This window comes from Rutidosis leptorrhynchoides, chromosome 10, assembly GCF_046630445.1.
Source record: "Rutidosis leptorrhynchoides isolate AG116_Rl617_1_P2 chromosome 10, CSIRO_AGI_Rlap_v1, whole genome shotgun sequence".
Classification (NCBI taxonomy): domain Eukaryota; kingdom Viridiplantae; phylum Streptophyta; class Magnoliopsida; order Asterales; family Asteraceae; genus Rutidosis; species Rutidosis leptorrhynchoides.
In genome coordinates this window covers 312,902,780-312,918,374 of record NC_092342.1, presented here as the reverse complement: position 1 = coordinate 312,918,374, position 15,595 = coordinate 312,902,780, and the positions used below count along the sequence as shown (strand labels likewise).

Sequence of the window (15,595 nt, the reverse complement as noted above, 5' to 3'; positions counted from 1 at the left end):
TAGCAGTTATGAAACTGCCATTCGGCAGTTACGGAACTGCCATTCGGCAGTTATAAAATACCCGGTTTTTGGTTATTTATTTTGGTACGTTTTAATCAAATTCATACACAAAACACATATTCTCTGTTCATAATTCTGAGTTTTATCCGATTAAAGATTTCGATAGTACCATCGAAATACTTTGATCTGAAAGTGATTACACGACTCTCAGAAATCCGAATTCGAAACTCTAAATTTACAACAGTTATTCTTCCGAGGAATTTATTTTAGGATATGATAACAACTCTGTTGATTCATATGAGTACGATGTTTATGAGTATGATGTTTTGCAATCTCATTTTGATAAGTTGGATATTCTGATGGAGACTGAGTATCACATTCCATGGTTGCAAGATGCGGCTGTGGATTTTTCAGATCATCTTTATGCGAATCAGATATCATCATTGACGCAGGCAAGTTTGCATATTTTTTGATTTATTTCTACTTTTTATACATTCGTCGTTGATAGTGCATATTTGTAATCTCTTGTTCTATTTGTTCTTATACGCTTGTCTCAGTCATGTAATGTCGGACTTTTAATAATGTATGTTGACTATTGGATGTTGGTTAATGATCGTGAATGTTAAAATCAATAGTTAAAATGACCACACAGTTGACCGACTGACAGGGTCAGTCGATCGACGAAGGACACCACCGATAGATTGGTGTAGGTTGGTGTAAGTTGATCATGGTTGCAAGACTCTGAAAGTTTCAAGAATTTTGATGCGACTATAGATTTTTCAGATCATCTTTATGCGAATCAGAATTCATCAATGACGCAGGCAAGTTTGCATATTCTTTGATTTATTTTTACTTTACATACTTTCTTCATTTCATAGACATAATATTCAATGTTTCAGCCACCTAAAAAATGGGTTGAAAGGATACAGGAAGAGTGAGGATGCTTGAGAAAAGCAGTCCTTGGAATACAATGAGAATATCCTTATTTTATCGCTTAGAACGATGGTGTATACCATGAACAAGCCACCCAAGGTAGCTTTTAGATTTTAGAAGTGGGATAAGTCGGGCATGTTGGGTAATGGTATAACATGGCTAGTTTTGAATTCTTTTGGTCTATTCTTAGTTGCTATACTTTCTGTTCTTTTTAAAATACAGAACTTTGAGGACTTGGTGGTTGGATATTCTCGCAATCGTGATGATGATATTTTAATGGCGTGTAAAGCGTGCATGGAAGGTCTGCAAGTGGAGTGTCATGTGAGAGGAGGTGTGCGAGATGTTAATGAGGCTGACAATAGATGTTCACCCCAATTCAAGAACACTATCTTGTTATACATAAAGATCCTTATAGCTACATTTAAGAATATTGGAGTTGACAAAGCTGACGAATTCTTAACATTAAGTGGAAAGAAATTTCCTCTACCGGCACTACCAACACCATCACCACTACCAGCACCACCAACACCAACACCAACACCAACACCAAACGATAAATTCTCCACCGGTCCTAATAGCACCACGAACACCACCACCACCACCACCACCACCGCCACCACCAAATGATGATACGTCAAAGTTATGGAAACCATTGATTCTATGAACATCATCGGGGGGTTATGATGAGTGCCATTAATCGTTTGTAATCTTTTAACTATCATCTACTTTTTCGACTAAAGTTTCATTAACTTATTTTTTCATCTTTTGTTTTGACTCTAAGCTCAAACTTCAAACTTACCTACTGTAAATCTGAACTCAACCGTTGAACCCACGGATCAAAACATTAAAAACCATCAAAACCAACTGACTAACTCTATTGGCCAAAATTACAATGTGACTGTGGTTGGTTTTCTCCTGGAACAAAGATGAAAAATCGAATACTACTCTCGAATGTGCATTTATGTAAATAAATAATGGATTTAAAAAGTGGCAAAAGTACAGTACATAAATTTTTTTTTTTTTTTTTTTTTTTTGGCAAAAAAAACCGTAACTTATTTATAACCACTAAGCTTCATCAAAAAAATGAAGCCTCGGAACAGTACAGTACATAAATGGTTCACCTGGTTAGCCCTCCATTTAATGCTTAGAAGTTAGACCTCTAAGTCAAAAGTTACACAATGATCCATTAAAATATTCAACATGTCAATTTTGCCTCTTTAAAAAACATAATTCATTTATTTAGGGTGAACAAATAAAGGCATAACTCTAAAGGGGCTATATATAATAAACAAGTCAAAATCTGGCATTAGAAAAAAAAAGCTGGTCAGAATACCCTCTATAAACCCTATCTATATACATCTCTTGATCATATTCAGAGATATACATCCAATCCAAATGACAAGATAACTGCAGTCTATCAAAATCCAATAACATTGGCATCTGTTCTTTTTCATGAATGATAATTATATGTAGATATTGGATTAAACTGGAAAGGAGAATAACCAAAAGGATGAACAATGGTTGGTGGTGGTGGTGGTGGCGGCGTTGATACTGCTTAGGCGCCTTTAGGCGCCTTTCGAGAAACTTTCTTTCTGCTTAATGTTAAGAATTCGTCAGCTTCGTTAGCTCCAATCTTTTTAAATGCATCTATAAGTGTCTTTATGTATGACGAGATACCTTTCTTGAAGTTAGCTGAACATTTATTGTCACCCTCATCAACATCTTGTACACCTCCTCTCACAAGACACCCCACTTGCGCACCTTCCATGTACGCTTTGCATGCCATTAATATATCACCAACACGATTGCGAAAATGCCTAACCACCAACTCCTCAAAGTTCTGTATTTTAACAAAAACATAAAGTATAGCAATCATGAAATAGCCCAAAATAACTCAAAACCTCAAAGGTCATATAACAAAGCAATCATGTGGGACGTGGCAATTATAATCCAAGTTACTTATGATTAGGTCACCACAGGTCAAATCAAAACATATAAACAATAAGACCTGTTGTGGATTAACAAATTTTAGACTAAATATAAAATATAAATTGTTTGGGGGCGACCATTACTGACACAACCCTCAAAAAATGGAGATTGAAAATCAAACTTCCTCGTGTTATGCCATTGCCCAACATGCCCGACCCACCAATTATCCCACTTCTAAAAATCTAAAGTTACCTTGGGTGGCTTGTTCATGGTATACACCATAGTTTTAAGCGATTTTATAAGGGTATTCTCATTGTATTCCAAGGACTCTCGTTCTCCAGTACGAGTGCCTCTCGAACGTTCTAATCCGGGTTCGTTAAAATACGGCTTTGTGTTAAGAATCAAACCCTGTATCGAAACCAGAACTTGGAGCATTGTCGAAGTGCCAGGTTGCCACATCTCCTTCTTTCTGCCATCCCACGTGTTCAAAAGGCTAAGGCAAACTTTGCCATCTTCGTACAGATTTGGATTTATATGAAGACCACCGGAGCGATAATTCACTAGCTGCAATAAAAATATCACATAAAGTTATATATATATATATATATATATATATATATATATATATATATATATATATATATATATATATATATATATATATATATATATATAGGGGCAGGACCAATGGAGAAGTAACCAATCGGGGGAAGTGGGGGAAGCAAAATTTTTTTTTTTTTTTCGTTTTTTTTGAATTTTTTTTTCCGGCATCAAGATCACACGAAAATATGAACATTTAGAAGAGACACTTCGTGATGAATGTTATTATTTAGGCGGGAAAACGATCGACAAAAATAACGTTCAAGATAATATTGTTCGTGAAGAATATGAACGTTTTTTTTTCATGTTTTGTGAAGTAAAATTTAGCCCGATTTAGAGTTTAGGATTTAGGGTTTAGGGTTTAGGGTTTAGGGTTTGGGGTTTTGGGTTTATTGTTTTGGGTTTATTCCATAAACCCAAAACACCAAACCCTAAACCCTAAACCCTAAACCCTAAACTCTAAACCGTTCGTATTAAAAACTCAATCTAAATCCTAAATCTAAACCCTAAACCCTAAATTTCTAAACCCTAATATCTAAACCCTATAAACCCTAATATCTAAACCCTAATATTTAAACCCCAATAGCTAAAACCTCAAAATACGCTCGAAAAACACGATAATTGTTATATATTACTTCTTCGAGCGTTTTCCCGCCAAAATAAAAACATTTATCACAAAGTGTCTCTACTAAATGTTCATATTTTCATCTGATCTATAATGTTCGTGAACAAAGTTTTTTCAAAAAATGAAAAAAAAAAAAAAAAAGTTTTTGCTTCCCCCCGAATGGTTACTTCCCTCTTGATCCTACCAATATATATATATATATATATATATATATATATATATATATATATATATATATATATATATATATATATATATATATATATGCATTAATTAAAAAAAGTAAACAAAATAAGAAGACATACAGGTGGGCTATATGGGTAGTCACTTGGGAAATACACGTCAAAAAAGAAGAGACCATCGTGATATGGAGTCCCATCTGCTCCAATAATTACAGCTCTTAAGATATCCATCCTCGATTCATAAACTCTCACAAATATTGTGTCTGCAACAAAAAAGAAATTATATTAGTTTTTTTTTTTTTTTTTTTTTTTTAAATGTGTTATGAAGGGTTCAATATGTGAGACATACCGGGCAAGTCTTTCTCAAGAATTCTCCACTCTTCCTGGATTCTTTTAGCCCATTTTTTTGGTGGCTGAAACATGCGAAAAGTATGTGTATGAAATAATGGAAATGAACATTATAGAATGACCCGTTAACAATATATATATATATATATATATATATATATATATATATATATATATATATATATATATATATATATATATATATATTTATGGTAATGCAAACTTACCTGCTTCATTTCTGAGTTTTCTTTCGAATATGAATGATCAGAGTAGTCCACGACAGTATCAAACTTCTTAAAACACTCGTACCTTTTCAAAACATCATCATTATCAGGCTTACCCATGCCAGAAGAACTTCCCGCTATACTTGAACCCGTTGAGTTTGGGCTTAGATCAAATAAGTTATTTGATCCTGGGGTAGAAATCTTTAGAGTGTGACCAAACTCCACTGGAACCTCCTATATGAGAGAAGATGTTGATTTATACATACATACATACATTCATACATCTATCAATATATATCTATATGTATATAAATCTGGAAAAAGTATATACCTTCCCCTTTTTATTTGACTTGACTGTTGATGCAGAGTTGACCGTGGTCCTTGAATTAGATTGTGATGCACTACTAGGACCCAAGGAGATGCCCGTAGAACGCTAGAAACAAAAAATGTCTATGAGTACGCTCCTCCGATAACAAAATTAGGTAAGACATTAAAACATGGAGCAAGAAATGGAGAAATGTATACCTTCCTCTTTGAATTACACTCAACCCTTGCATCAATAAAAACTACATCACTACAGTCTTCATCCATGTCAACATCAATTATTTCATAAGAGGCATTCTGCGAACATTATGCCACATATTAAATGATCAATGGGTTGATAACATATACAACACAAGTGCTACAGAATTAATCAGTGACAAATCATTAAATATGCAGAAACACTCTCCCAGGAAACAAAAAACCAAAAAAAAAAAAAAAACAAACAATAAATAAACCATAGCATGCATTGATTAAATACCTGTTTTCGTTTATTGTTAGACTTTGATTTGAATTTCGAAATCTCATCAGCCGATGGTGGATCAATTTCAATCACATCAGGGTCCATACACGGTGAACTACTACTCCCCGTAAACACTCCCTTCCTATAACCAAATCAAAATACACAGATATACATCAAATTTCATATGCAAAGTTCACACGGTATATAACAAGATATACACAATTGATAGCTGAAAAGAAAAGGTGTACTGTGTACTTTGCAATTGCAGTAGAATTCATTGATGGAAACAATCAACCCGGATTAAAATCAGCAGAATGTGTATGAAAACCAAAAAGCCCTAAATTCGAGGGGGTATTGATATAAGCATTTTTTAATTGACTTCAAATTATGATCCGGTGTGATCCCCTACATCCGAGAAACAAGGAGGTGATAGGCTAGCGAAATGTCACAACCCAATAAGTTTGTGGCCCAACCCACTAAGATTATGACCCAATTAAGGATTTTAACCCAAGAACTTCATGGAAGGCCCAAGAACATCATGGAAGCTCCCTAGAACTTTCCCATGAGTTCTTTCATGGAATGGTATGGAATATTCATGGAAATATCTATCTCCATGTATATACTTGAAGTTTCTAGTACTTAGATCCTAACCATTGATTTAGATTAATCTTAGCCATCCATTTTGTGTTAGAAGTAGTATAAATAGGGGTGGTCTCATTTGGCACACCACACCTCAAATCTCAAACATTCTCTCTTGTAAAGCATTCTCAAGCAATATAAGTATTCTCTTCAATTCCACTTGTTCTATAATATTTTCTCTTTTGGTTACTTGAATCATTTAAGGTCCGAGTAAGGCTGACTTAGTAGAGACTAAGTGCCGCACGTGAGCTTATCGAGATAAGTCCGTGACATTTGGTATCAAGAGCAAGGTCGATTTAAGGAGATGGCAACCGAGACCGAGAAGAATGTGAGCGCAACAAGTGGTGTGATGGGTGATGAGACTCGTGGTCGGGTAGAGACTCGACAAGGAGCCAAGAAGAACCGAGGTATGTCCAAAGACTTTGTCGCAAACTTGGACAAGAGGATCATGGATGTAGAGACATCCATGGACGACGTGAAAGCAAAGGTCGAAGACGTCCACCAACGTTTGGATGGTTTGGACGGGGACTTTGACGAATTGAAAGATGATTGCAAGAGTGCAATCAACGTGCTAGACGTTGACATGCGACGTGAGATCCATGACTTAAGGGGTATGCTCATGGGTGAGATTACGAAGTTGCGAGGCGAAATGGAGGGGGAGGTCTCCACTATTCACCAACGCCTCGTGGATTTACAAACCAACATGAACTCTTGTTTGAGATTCATGGCTAGTGGGGGTAGCAACACTGGATGCAATGATCCGAAGGTGGACGTTCCCAAGCCGTCACCGTTCATGGGGAAGCGGGAAGCCCGAGCGGTTGATGATTTTATATGGGAGATGGAACAATACTTGGAGGGAGTCAACATAGTGGATGATGCAATGAAGATCAAGACGGCAACCCGTTACCTGAAGGATACCGCAGCGTTATGGTGGCGTCGTCGATATGGAGATATCGAGAAAGGTACGGTTACTATTGATACTTGGGATGATTTCCTTACTGAACTTAAGAATCAATTCTACCCCAAGAATGCTCAAAAGGATGCGATGAGTCGTCTACGTAAATTACATCATTCCGGGACGATTCGGGAGTATATTAAAGAATTCACGAACCTTAGCCTGGAGGTCCCAAATATTCCCGATGATATTCTCCTCTTCTATTTTCTCGATGGTTTGCAACCTTGGGCTAAAACGGAGTTGGAGAGACGAGGAGTCCAAGACCTTGCCACCGCAATTGCTCAAGCGGAGGCACTAGTCGACCATGCTAATAGGAAAGATTCGTTCAAGTCAAAAGATAAGAAGGTGAGCCATGAGAAAGGTGGGGGAGATAAGCCCGCCCAATCAAGGAATGATAATACACGTAAGCCACCAACCGGGAATAACAAGAGCATAAAAACTTCTTACAAGAATGATGGATGTTTCATATGTGATGGACCGCATAGAGCCCGAGATTGTCCGAAGAAAGCTAGCCTTCATGCTATGGAAGCTCAAAAGGCGGGTTGTCAGGATGAGGAGCGGTGCATAGGATCAATGCATATCCTCAACGCAATCAAGGCCAAGACGGAGATACCCAAGGTAGTGGCTAAAGGACTCCAATTCGTAGATATTAACATTTGTGGAGATCGGGTACGAGCTTTGGTGGATACGGGAGCAACTCATAACTTTATCTCCACCGATGAAGCCAAAAGGCTAGGACTTAAGGAAACAAAAGAGAGTGGCATGATGAAGACGGTGAACACGAGTGCCAGGCCGATTAGTGGGGTGGCTAAAGACGTATATGTGAAGATTGGAGAATGGGAAGGAATGATTGATCTCTCAGTCGTGCCTATGGACGACTTCAAGTTGGTACTTGGGATGGAGTTCCTAGATAAGGTACGCGGTTTTCCTATGCCGTTTGCTAATTCACTGTGTATCTTGGATGGTGAGAAGACTTGTATGGTGTCAACCGAACGTGGAAGCAAGAGTGCATCCAAGTCACTTTCGGCCATGCAATTCAATAAGGGGTACAACAAGAATGAGACATGCTATTTAGCGGTAGCAAAGCAAGAGACGGTTGAAGATAAGGGAAAACTAGAGGTACCCAAGGAAATTGAGAAGGTCCTTGATGAGTTCAAGGATGTCATGCCCAAGGAGTTACCAAAGAAGTTACCACCTAGAAGGGAGGTTGACCATGCGATTGAGTTGGATCCGGGATCAAAACCACCTTCCAAAGCCCCATACCGAATGCCACCACCCGAGTTAAAGGAGTTGCGAAGACAACTCAAGGAGTTGCTGGATGCGGGATACATCCGACCGTCAAAATCCCCGTATGGTGCTCCGGTGCTATTTCAAAGAAAGAAGGATGAGTCCTTGCGGATGTGTATAGATTACCGGGCACTCAACAAGGTAACTATCAAGAACAAATACCCAATCCCACTTATTGCTGATTTGTTCGATCAACTTGGGAAGGCGAGATACTTCTCCAAGTTAGACTTGAGATCGGGATATTATCAAGTCCGAATTGCCGAAGGAGATGAGGCTAAGACCACATGCGTGACGAGGTATGGCGCTTATGAATTTCTAGTCATGCCCTTTGGTTTAACCAATGCCCCTGCCACATTTTGTACTTTGATGAACAAATTATTCCACCCGTTCCTCGACAAGTTTGTCGTGGTGTACTTGGATGACATAGTCGTGTATAGCGACACCATGGAAGATCATGTGAGGCACTTGAAGCAAGTATTTCAAGTACTAAGGGACAACGAGTTGTATGTGAAGCTAGAGAAATGTTCATTCGGATTAGAGGAGGTGGATTTTCTTGGACATAGAATTAAAAATGGGAAGTTACTCATGGATGGGGCTAAGGTGAAGGCAATTCAAGAGTGGGAGGCACCAACGAAGGTGACTGATTTACGATCTTTCCTTGGTTTAGTAAACTACTATCGTCATTTTATCAAGGGATACTCGGCGAAAGCGGCTCCATTGACAGAATTGTTAAAGAAGAATAAAGCTTGGTTGTGGGATGAGAAATGTCAAGCAGCATTCGAGGAGTTAAAAGGAGCTGTCATGGAAGAACCGGTGTTGAGACTTCCGGATGTGACCATTCCGTTCGAGTTACACACGGACGCATCGGACTTTGCTATTGGAGGAGTTCTAATGCAAGAAGGTCACCCAATCGCGTTCGAAAGTCGAAAACTTAACGAGGCGGAAAGGAAGTACACTGTGCAAGAGAAAGAGATGACAGCGATTATTCATTGTTTGAGGACATGGAGGCATTATCTTTTGGGATCAAGGTTCGTGATTAAGACGGATAATGTGGCAACGAGTTATTTTCAAACCCAAAAGAAGTTGAGTCCCAAACAAGCTCGTTGGCAAGACTTCTTAGCCGAATTTGACTATGTGTTGGAGTATAAGCCTGGGAAAGCCAATGTGGTAGCTGATGCCCTAAGTCGTAAGGCGGAGTTTGCAACGATCACAAAACCACAATTCTTCCTTCAAGATCGTATAAAGGAGGGATTAGAGCATGATTCTATAGCCAAAAACCTTGTTGGATTGGCTCGAGATGGGAAAACGCGAAGGTTTTGGCTCAAGGGTGATCTATTATTCACCAAAGGAGACAGGTTATATGTGCCTAAGTGGGGTGATCTTAGACGGACAATCTTGAAGGAGTGTCATGATTCAAAGTGGGCTGGTCATCCAGGTATCAAGAGGACACTGGCATTAGTAGAAGGCACTTATTATTGGCCAAGGATGGAAGACGACGTAGAGACGTACGTGCGAACATGCCTAATATGCCAACAAGATAAGATAGAGCAACGCCAACCAGGAGGACTATTACAGCCGCTACCTACACCGAAAGGACCATGGGAGAGTGTTTCCATGGACTTCATTACTTGTTTACCTAAGTCGGAAGGGTGTGGGAGTATTATAGTCGTGGTAGACCGGTTTTCTAAGTATGGTACCTTCATAGCCGCATCATCCGAAGTTACCGCGGATGAAACCGCAAAACTATTTTTCAAGAATGTGGTGAAGTATTGGGGGATACCGCATGTGATAGTAAGTGATCGAGATCCGAGGTTCACAGGGCATTTTTGGACGGAGTTGTTCAAGATCATGGGGACGGACTTAAATTTCTCCACGAGTTTTCATCCCCAAACAGACGGACAGACGGAAAGGGTGAATGCACTATTGGAGCTCTATCTTCGACACTATGTAAGTGCAAATCAACATGATTGGGCTAAGCTTCTTGATATTGCTCAGTTCTCTTATAACATGCAAAAGAGTGAGTCCACGGGGAAGAGTCCTTTTGAGTTGGTGACAGGACGCCAACCTTTGACCCCGAATGCTTTGGCCGCTTCATATGATGGAAGCAGCCCAGCCGCTTATAGAACGATGAAGGAGTGGCACGAACAAGCCGACTTGGCGCGAGCATCACTAGATAAGGCAGCCAAGAAAATGAAGAAATGGGCGGATGAGAAAAGACGACATGTTGAGTTCAAAGTTGGGGACCAAGTGATGGTGAAGCTTTTACCTCAACAATTCAAAACATTTAGGAAGGTGCACAAAGGATTGATCCGGAGATATGAAGGCCCATTCCCGATAATTGGACGTGTTGGGAATGTATCTTATCGAGTTCAACTACCGCCCAAATTAAAGATTCATCCAGTCTTCCACGTAAGTTTTCTAAAACCTTATCATGGAGACGAGGAAAACCCAGAACGAGGAGTTTCCAAACGTGCACCAATGGCAGTTGCAACTTCATTTGATCGTGAGGTAGAAGATATCTTGTTGCATCGAACTGTACGGAGACGAGGTGTGCCGAGCTATAGAGAATACCTAGTTAAGTGGCGTAACTTGCCCGATAGTGAAGCAAGCTGGGAAGCCGAAGACATATTATGGCAGTTCACAGACAAAATCAAGAAGTATCACGAGGATCACACGACGAGGACGTCGCGAGCTTAGGTGGGGGAGAATGTCACAACCCAATAAGTTTGTGGCCCAACCCACTAAGATTATGACCCAATTAAGGGTTTTAACCCAAGAACTTCATGGAAGGCCCAAGAACATCATGGAAGCTCCCTAGAACTTTCCCATGAGTTCTTCCATGGAATGGTATGGAATGTTCATGGAAATATCTATCTCCATGTATATACTTGAAGTTTCTAGTACTTAGATCCTAACCATTGATTTAGATTAATCTTAGCCATCCATTTTGTGTTAGAAGTAGTATAAATAGGGGTGGTCTCATTTGGCACACCACACCTCAAATCTCAAACATTCTCTCTTGTAAAGCATTCTCAAGCAATATAAGTATTCTCTTCAATTCCACTTGTTCTATAATATTTTCTCTTTTGGTTACTTGAATCATTTAAGGTCCGAGTAAGGCTGACTTAGTAGAGACTAAGTGCCGCACGTGAGCTTATCGAGATAAGTCCGTGACAGAAAGATTTATTTCCATGAATATCTCAACTGAATATATAATAATATAATATAATATCAATTATTGAAATAACCCGTAGAATCACGTGTTTGTTTAAATGATACAGTTTAATGATATGTTTTAGGTATTAAATGAACGTAAATACTAAAGTCAATAGTTTAATTACCCTTTGAACCACAGAGTCAGACTAAGAAATTCGTCAGTTGAACATTTCATCAAACGTCTAAAATGCCTATTAAACAATCTACATCCAATCATAATAGATAATATTGGTTGTCATTTTATTTTAAAAATGTAAATTATAATACTGTATAAATTTAGAATTTATTTCCTTCTTCCTAACTTTTATACCTTCTCGTACTCGATTCAAAAAAATTAATTAAAATTATTTAATTTTAATAATTAAAATAATTATCAATAAGATTTAATAATAATAATTAATTAATAAGATTTAATTTTAATTAAAAATTATTTAAATTAATACATCACCCACCATGCTTAGATTTTTTTTCTTTTGTTTTTTATTTTTTTTAACAAAAAAATTAACCTAATAATGACATAATCATTATAGGATTTTAATTGAAACTATAGATATCATTGTATGGAAAATGGGATTATGTCTATCTTTTACCAATTGCAAACGTAAAAGTCAGAGAAATAAAAAAAACCAAATATTCCCTATATCATTTCTATCTTTATTTATTGCCCTTTTACATTCACAAAAATATATCAGAGCACCCAGAATTGTGATACTGGGCTCGGTGTTAAATCTTAGTGTTAAGCTTAACACTGAGGCCAAAACAGGGGAAATCGTTCAGTGTTAAATTTCAGTGTCCAATTCATTAGTTAATTGTTTTTTAATACTTTAAAAATATTATTTTAAAGAAAGAGAAGAAGAAAGAAAATAAAAAAAACCAAAATGTTACCCATCCGACGTTGGCATTTAACACCGTCCTTTAACACTGATTTAACACCGGAGGGGAGTCGGCACTAGTGCCCCCGGTGTTAAATCCCTCTAACGCTGAAAAAAGGGTGCGACTCTGTGTGCTCTCACTAATCAAATACATAAACACGACTTCATCATCCTTACGATTTGCGTTGTGCATTCAATATCGTAACGGATTAAGTGATATCAAGAGCCTCTGTTCCTACCTGTTTATGGTGCACACGAAGTCCGTTTGTCAAGGGTCTGGTGAGCCTCGGTTACAGTTACAAAGACATCGGAAAATCACCCACAAAAAGCAAACAACTTCAACAATGTCAGGAGGAGAAAATCCACCAATTCAAGAAGAACTTTCCGCAAAGGTGGATAAGTTAACTACTCAACTCGCATCCGTATTAGAATGGATACAAGCCCAGATGAAACCGAAAGCTAGAGAGACACCTATTAAAGAAGAGAAGGATGGGTTAGACTAAGAGTCTGATGAAGATCGAGAAAGTGGTTTCAATTTACTTGGGAGAAAAGACACAGCCCAACCCTTCAGGGTTGAGGCTAAGATCGACATTCCAACATAAGACGGTATCGTGGATGCCGACAAACTCGATTCCTGGATTGATCAACTCGAAACCTATTTCACGCTTTATGGGTTTAAAAGTGCCGAGAAGATTTCATTCGCACGGCTAAGTTGACTACTCACGCACTAACGTGGTGGAATTCGTATTTGAAAAGAGTAGAGAATGAAGAGATCATACGGTCTGAGTTCACTCGCCTATTAAAAAAGGAATTCTAGCCAATGGGGTACTTTCAAGATAGGTGGACTCGATGGCACCATATGAGACAACAACACGGGCAGTCAGTTCAAGAGTATACGACGGAATTTAAGCGACTTGCTTTGTGTTTAGGAATACTAATTGACACCGAAGAGAGATTAACTAAATATATAGCTGGTCTATTTCAGCAAATTAGGAGTGAGTTACGCTTACATGTCGTGTCAAATATTTCAACTGCTAGTAACATTGTCAAGGCCATCGAGCAAAAGAACAAAATGGGCAATCATAAAAGTGACGACAAGAGGAGAGGAGATGGAACATGGGAAGATTTTCATCAAAGAAAGATTCAAAGAATGTGAGGTCGAAGTCAGTCCCATATGCCTCCACATATTGTGACCACTGTAAGATGGAAGGTCACCCACTGGACAAATGTTGGAAAGTGTAGTGTCCCGAACTTTTCCATGTTTATATATATATATATATTAAATGAAATTGTTATTTACATGATTAAGTGTTTCCAACATGTTAAGCAATCAAATTTGTTAAGACTTGATTAATTGAAATAGGTTTCATATAGATAATTGACCACCTAAGTTGACCGGTGATTCACGAATGTTAAAACTTGTAAAAACTATATGATGACATATTTATGGATATATATATATATATATATATATATATATATATATATATATATATATATATATATAACATGATATTATGATAAGTAAACATATCATTAAGTATATTATAAATGAACTACATATGTAAAAACAAGACTACTAACTTAATGATTTTGAAACGAGATATATATGTAACGATTATCGTTGTAACGACATTTAATGTATATATATATCATATTAAGATATATTAATACATCATGATATCATGATAATCTAATAATTTAACATCTCATTTGATTTAATAAACAATGGGTTAACAACATTTAACATGATCGTTAACCTAAAGGTTTCAAAACAACACTTACATGTAATGACTAACGATGACTTAACGACTCAGTTAAAATGTATATACATGTAGTGTTTTAATATGTATTCATACACTTTTGAAAGACTTCAAGACACTTATCAAAATACTTCTACTTAACAAAAATGCTTACAATTACATCATCGTTCAGTTTCATCAACAATTCTACTCGTATGCACCCGTATTCGTACTCGTACAATACACAGCTTTTAGATGTATGTACTATTGGTATATACACTCCAATGATCAGCTCTTAACAGCCCATGTGAGTCACCTAACACATGTGGGAACCATCATTTGGCAACTAGCATGAAATATCTCATAAAATTACAAAAATATGAGTAATCATTCATGACTTATTTACATGAAAACAAAATTACATATCTTTTATATCTAATCCATACACCAACGACCAAAAATACCTACAAACAATTTCATTCTTCAATTTTCTTCATCTAATTGATCTCTCTCAAGTTCTATCTTCAAGTTCTAAGTGTTCTTCATAAATTCAACAAGCTCTAGTTTCATAAAATCAAGAATACTTCCAAGTTTGCTAGCTTACTTCCAATCTTGTAGAGTGATCATCCAACCTCAAGAAATCTTTCTTATTTACAGTAAGATATCTTTTTAATACAAGGTAATACTCATATTCAAACTTTGATTCAATTTCTATAACTATAACAATCTTATTTCGAGTGGAAATCTTACTTGAACTTGTTTTCGTGTCATGATTCTGCTTCAAGAACTTTAAAGCCATCCAAGGATCCTTTGAAGCTAGATCCATTTTTCTAATTTCTAGTATCTTTATCCAGAAAACTTGAGGTAGTAATAATGTTCATAACATCATTCGATTCATACATATAAAGCTATCTTATTCGAAGATTTAAACTTGTAATCACTAGAACATAGTTTAGTTAATTCTAAACTTGTTCGCAAACAAAAGTTAATCCTTCTAACTTGACTTTTAAAATCAACTAAACACATGTTCTATATCTATATGATATGCTAACTTAATGATTTAAAACCTGGAAACACGAAGAACACTGTAAAACCGGACATACGCCGTCGTAGTAACACCGCGGGCTGTTTTGGGTTAGTTAATTAAAAACTATGATAAACTTTGATTTAAAAGTTGTTCTTCTGGGAAAATGATTTTTCTTATTAACATGAAACTATATCCAAAAATCATGATTAAATTCAAAGTGGAAGTATGTTTT

The 15,595-nt window shown here is 37.2% G+C and overlaps 1 protein-coding gene across 1 annotated transcript; it reads right to left on the bottom strand.

Moving 5' to 3' along the window:
- Window positions 1–2,215: 2,215 nt before the first annotated feature.
- On the bottom strand, window positions 2,216–6,057 carry LOC139871927 (uncharacterized). Its single transcript, XM_071859679.1, has 10 exons — window positions 5,881–6,057; window positions 5,644–5,767; window positions 5,367–5,462; window positions 5,173–5,274; window positions 4,845–5,075; window positions 4,619–4,682; window positions 4,393–4,532; window positions 3,115–3,426; window positions 2,611–2,773; window positions 2,216–2,525 (listed from the first exon to the last, which is right to left on the bottom strand). The coding sequence occupies exons 1-10, from the start codon at window positions 5,901–5,903 to the stop codon at window positions 2,227–2,229; spliced, it is 1,554 nt and encodes a 517-aa protein (XP_071715780.1). The 5' UTR covers window positions 5,904–6,057; the 3' UTR covers window positions 2,216–2,226.
- Between the last annotated feature and the right edge of the window lie 9,538 nt (window positions 6,058–15,595).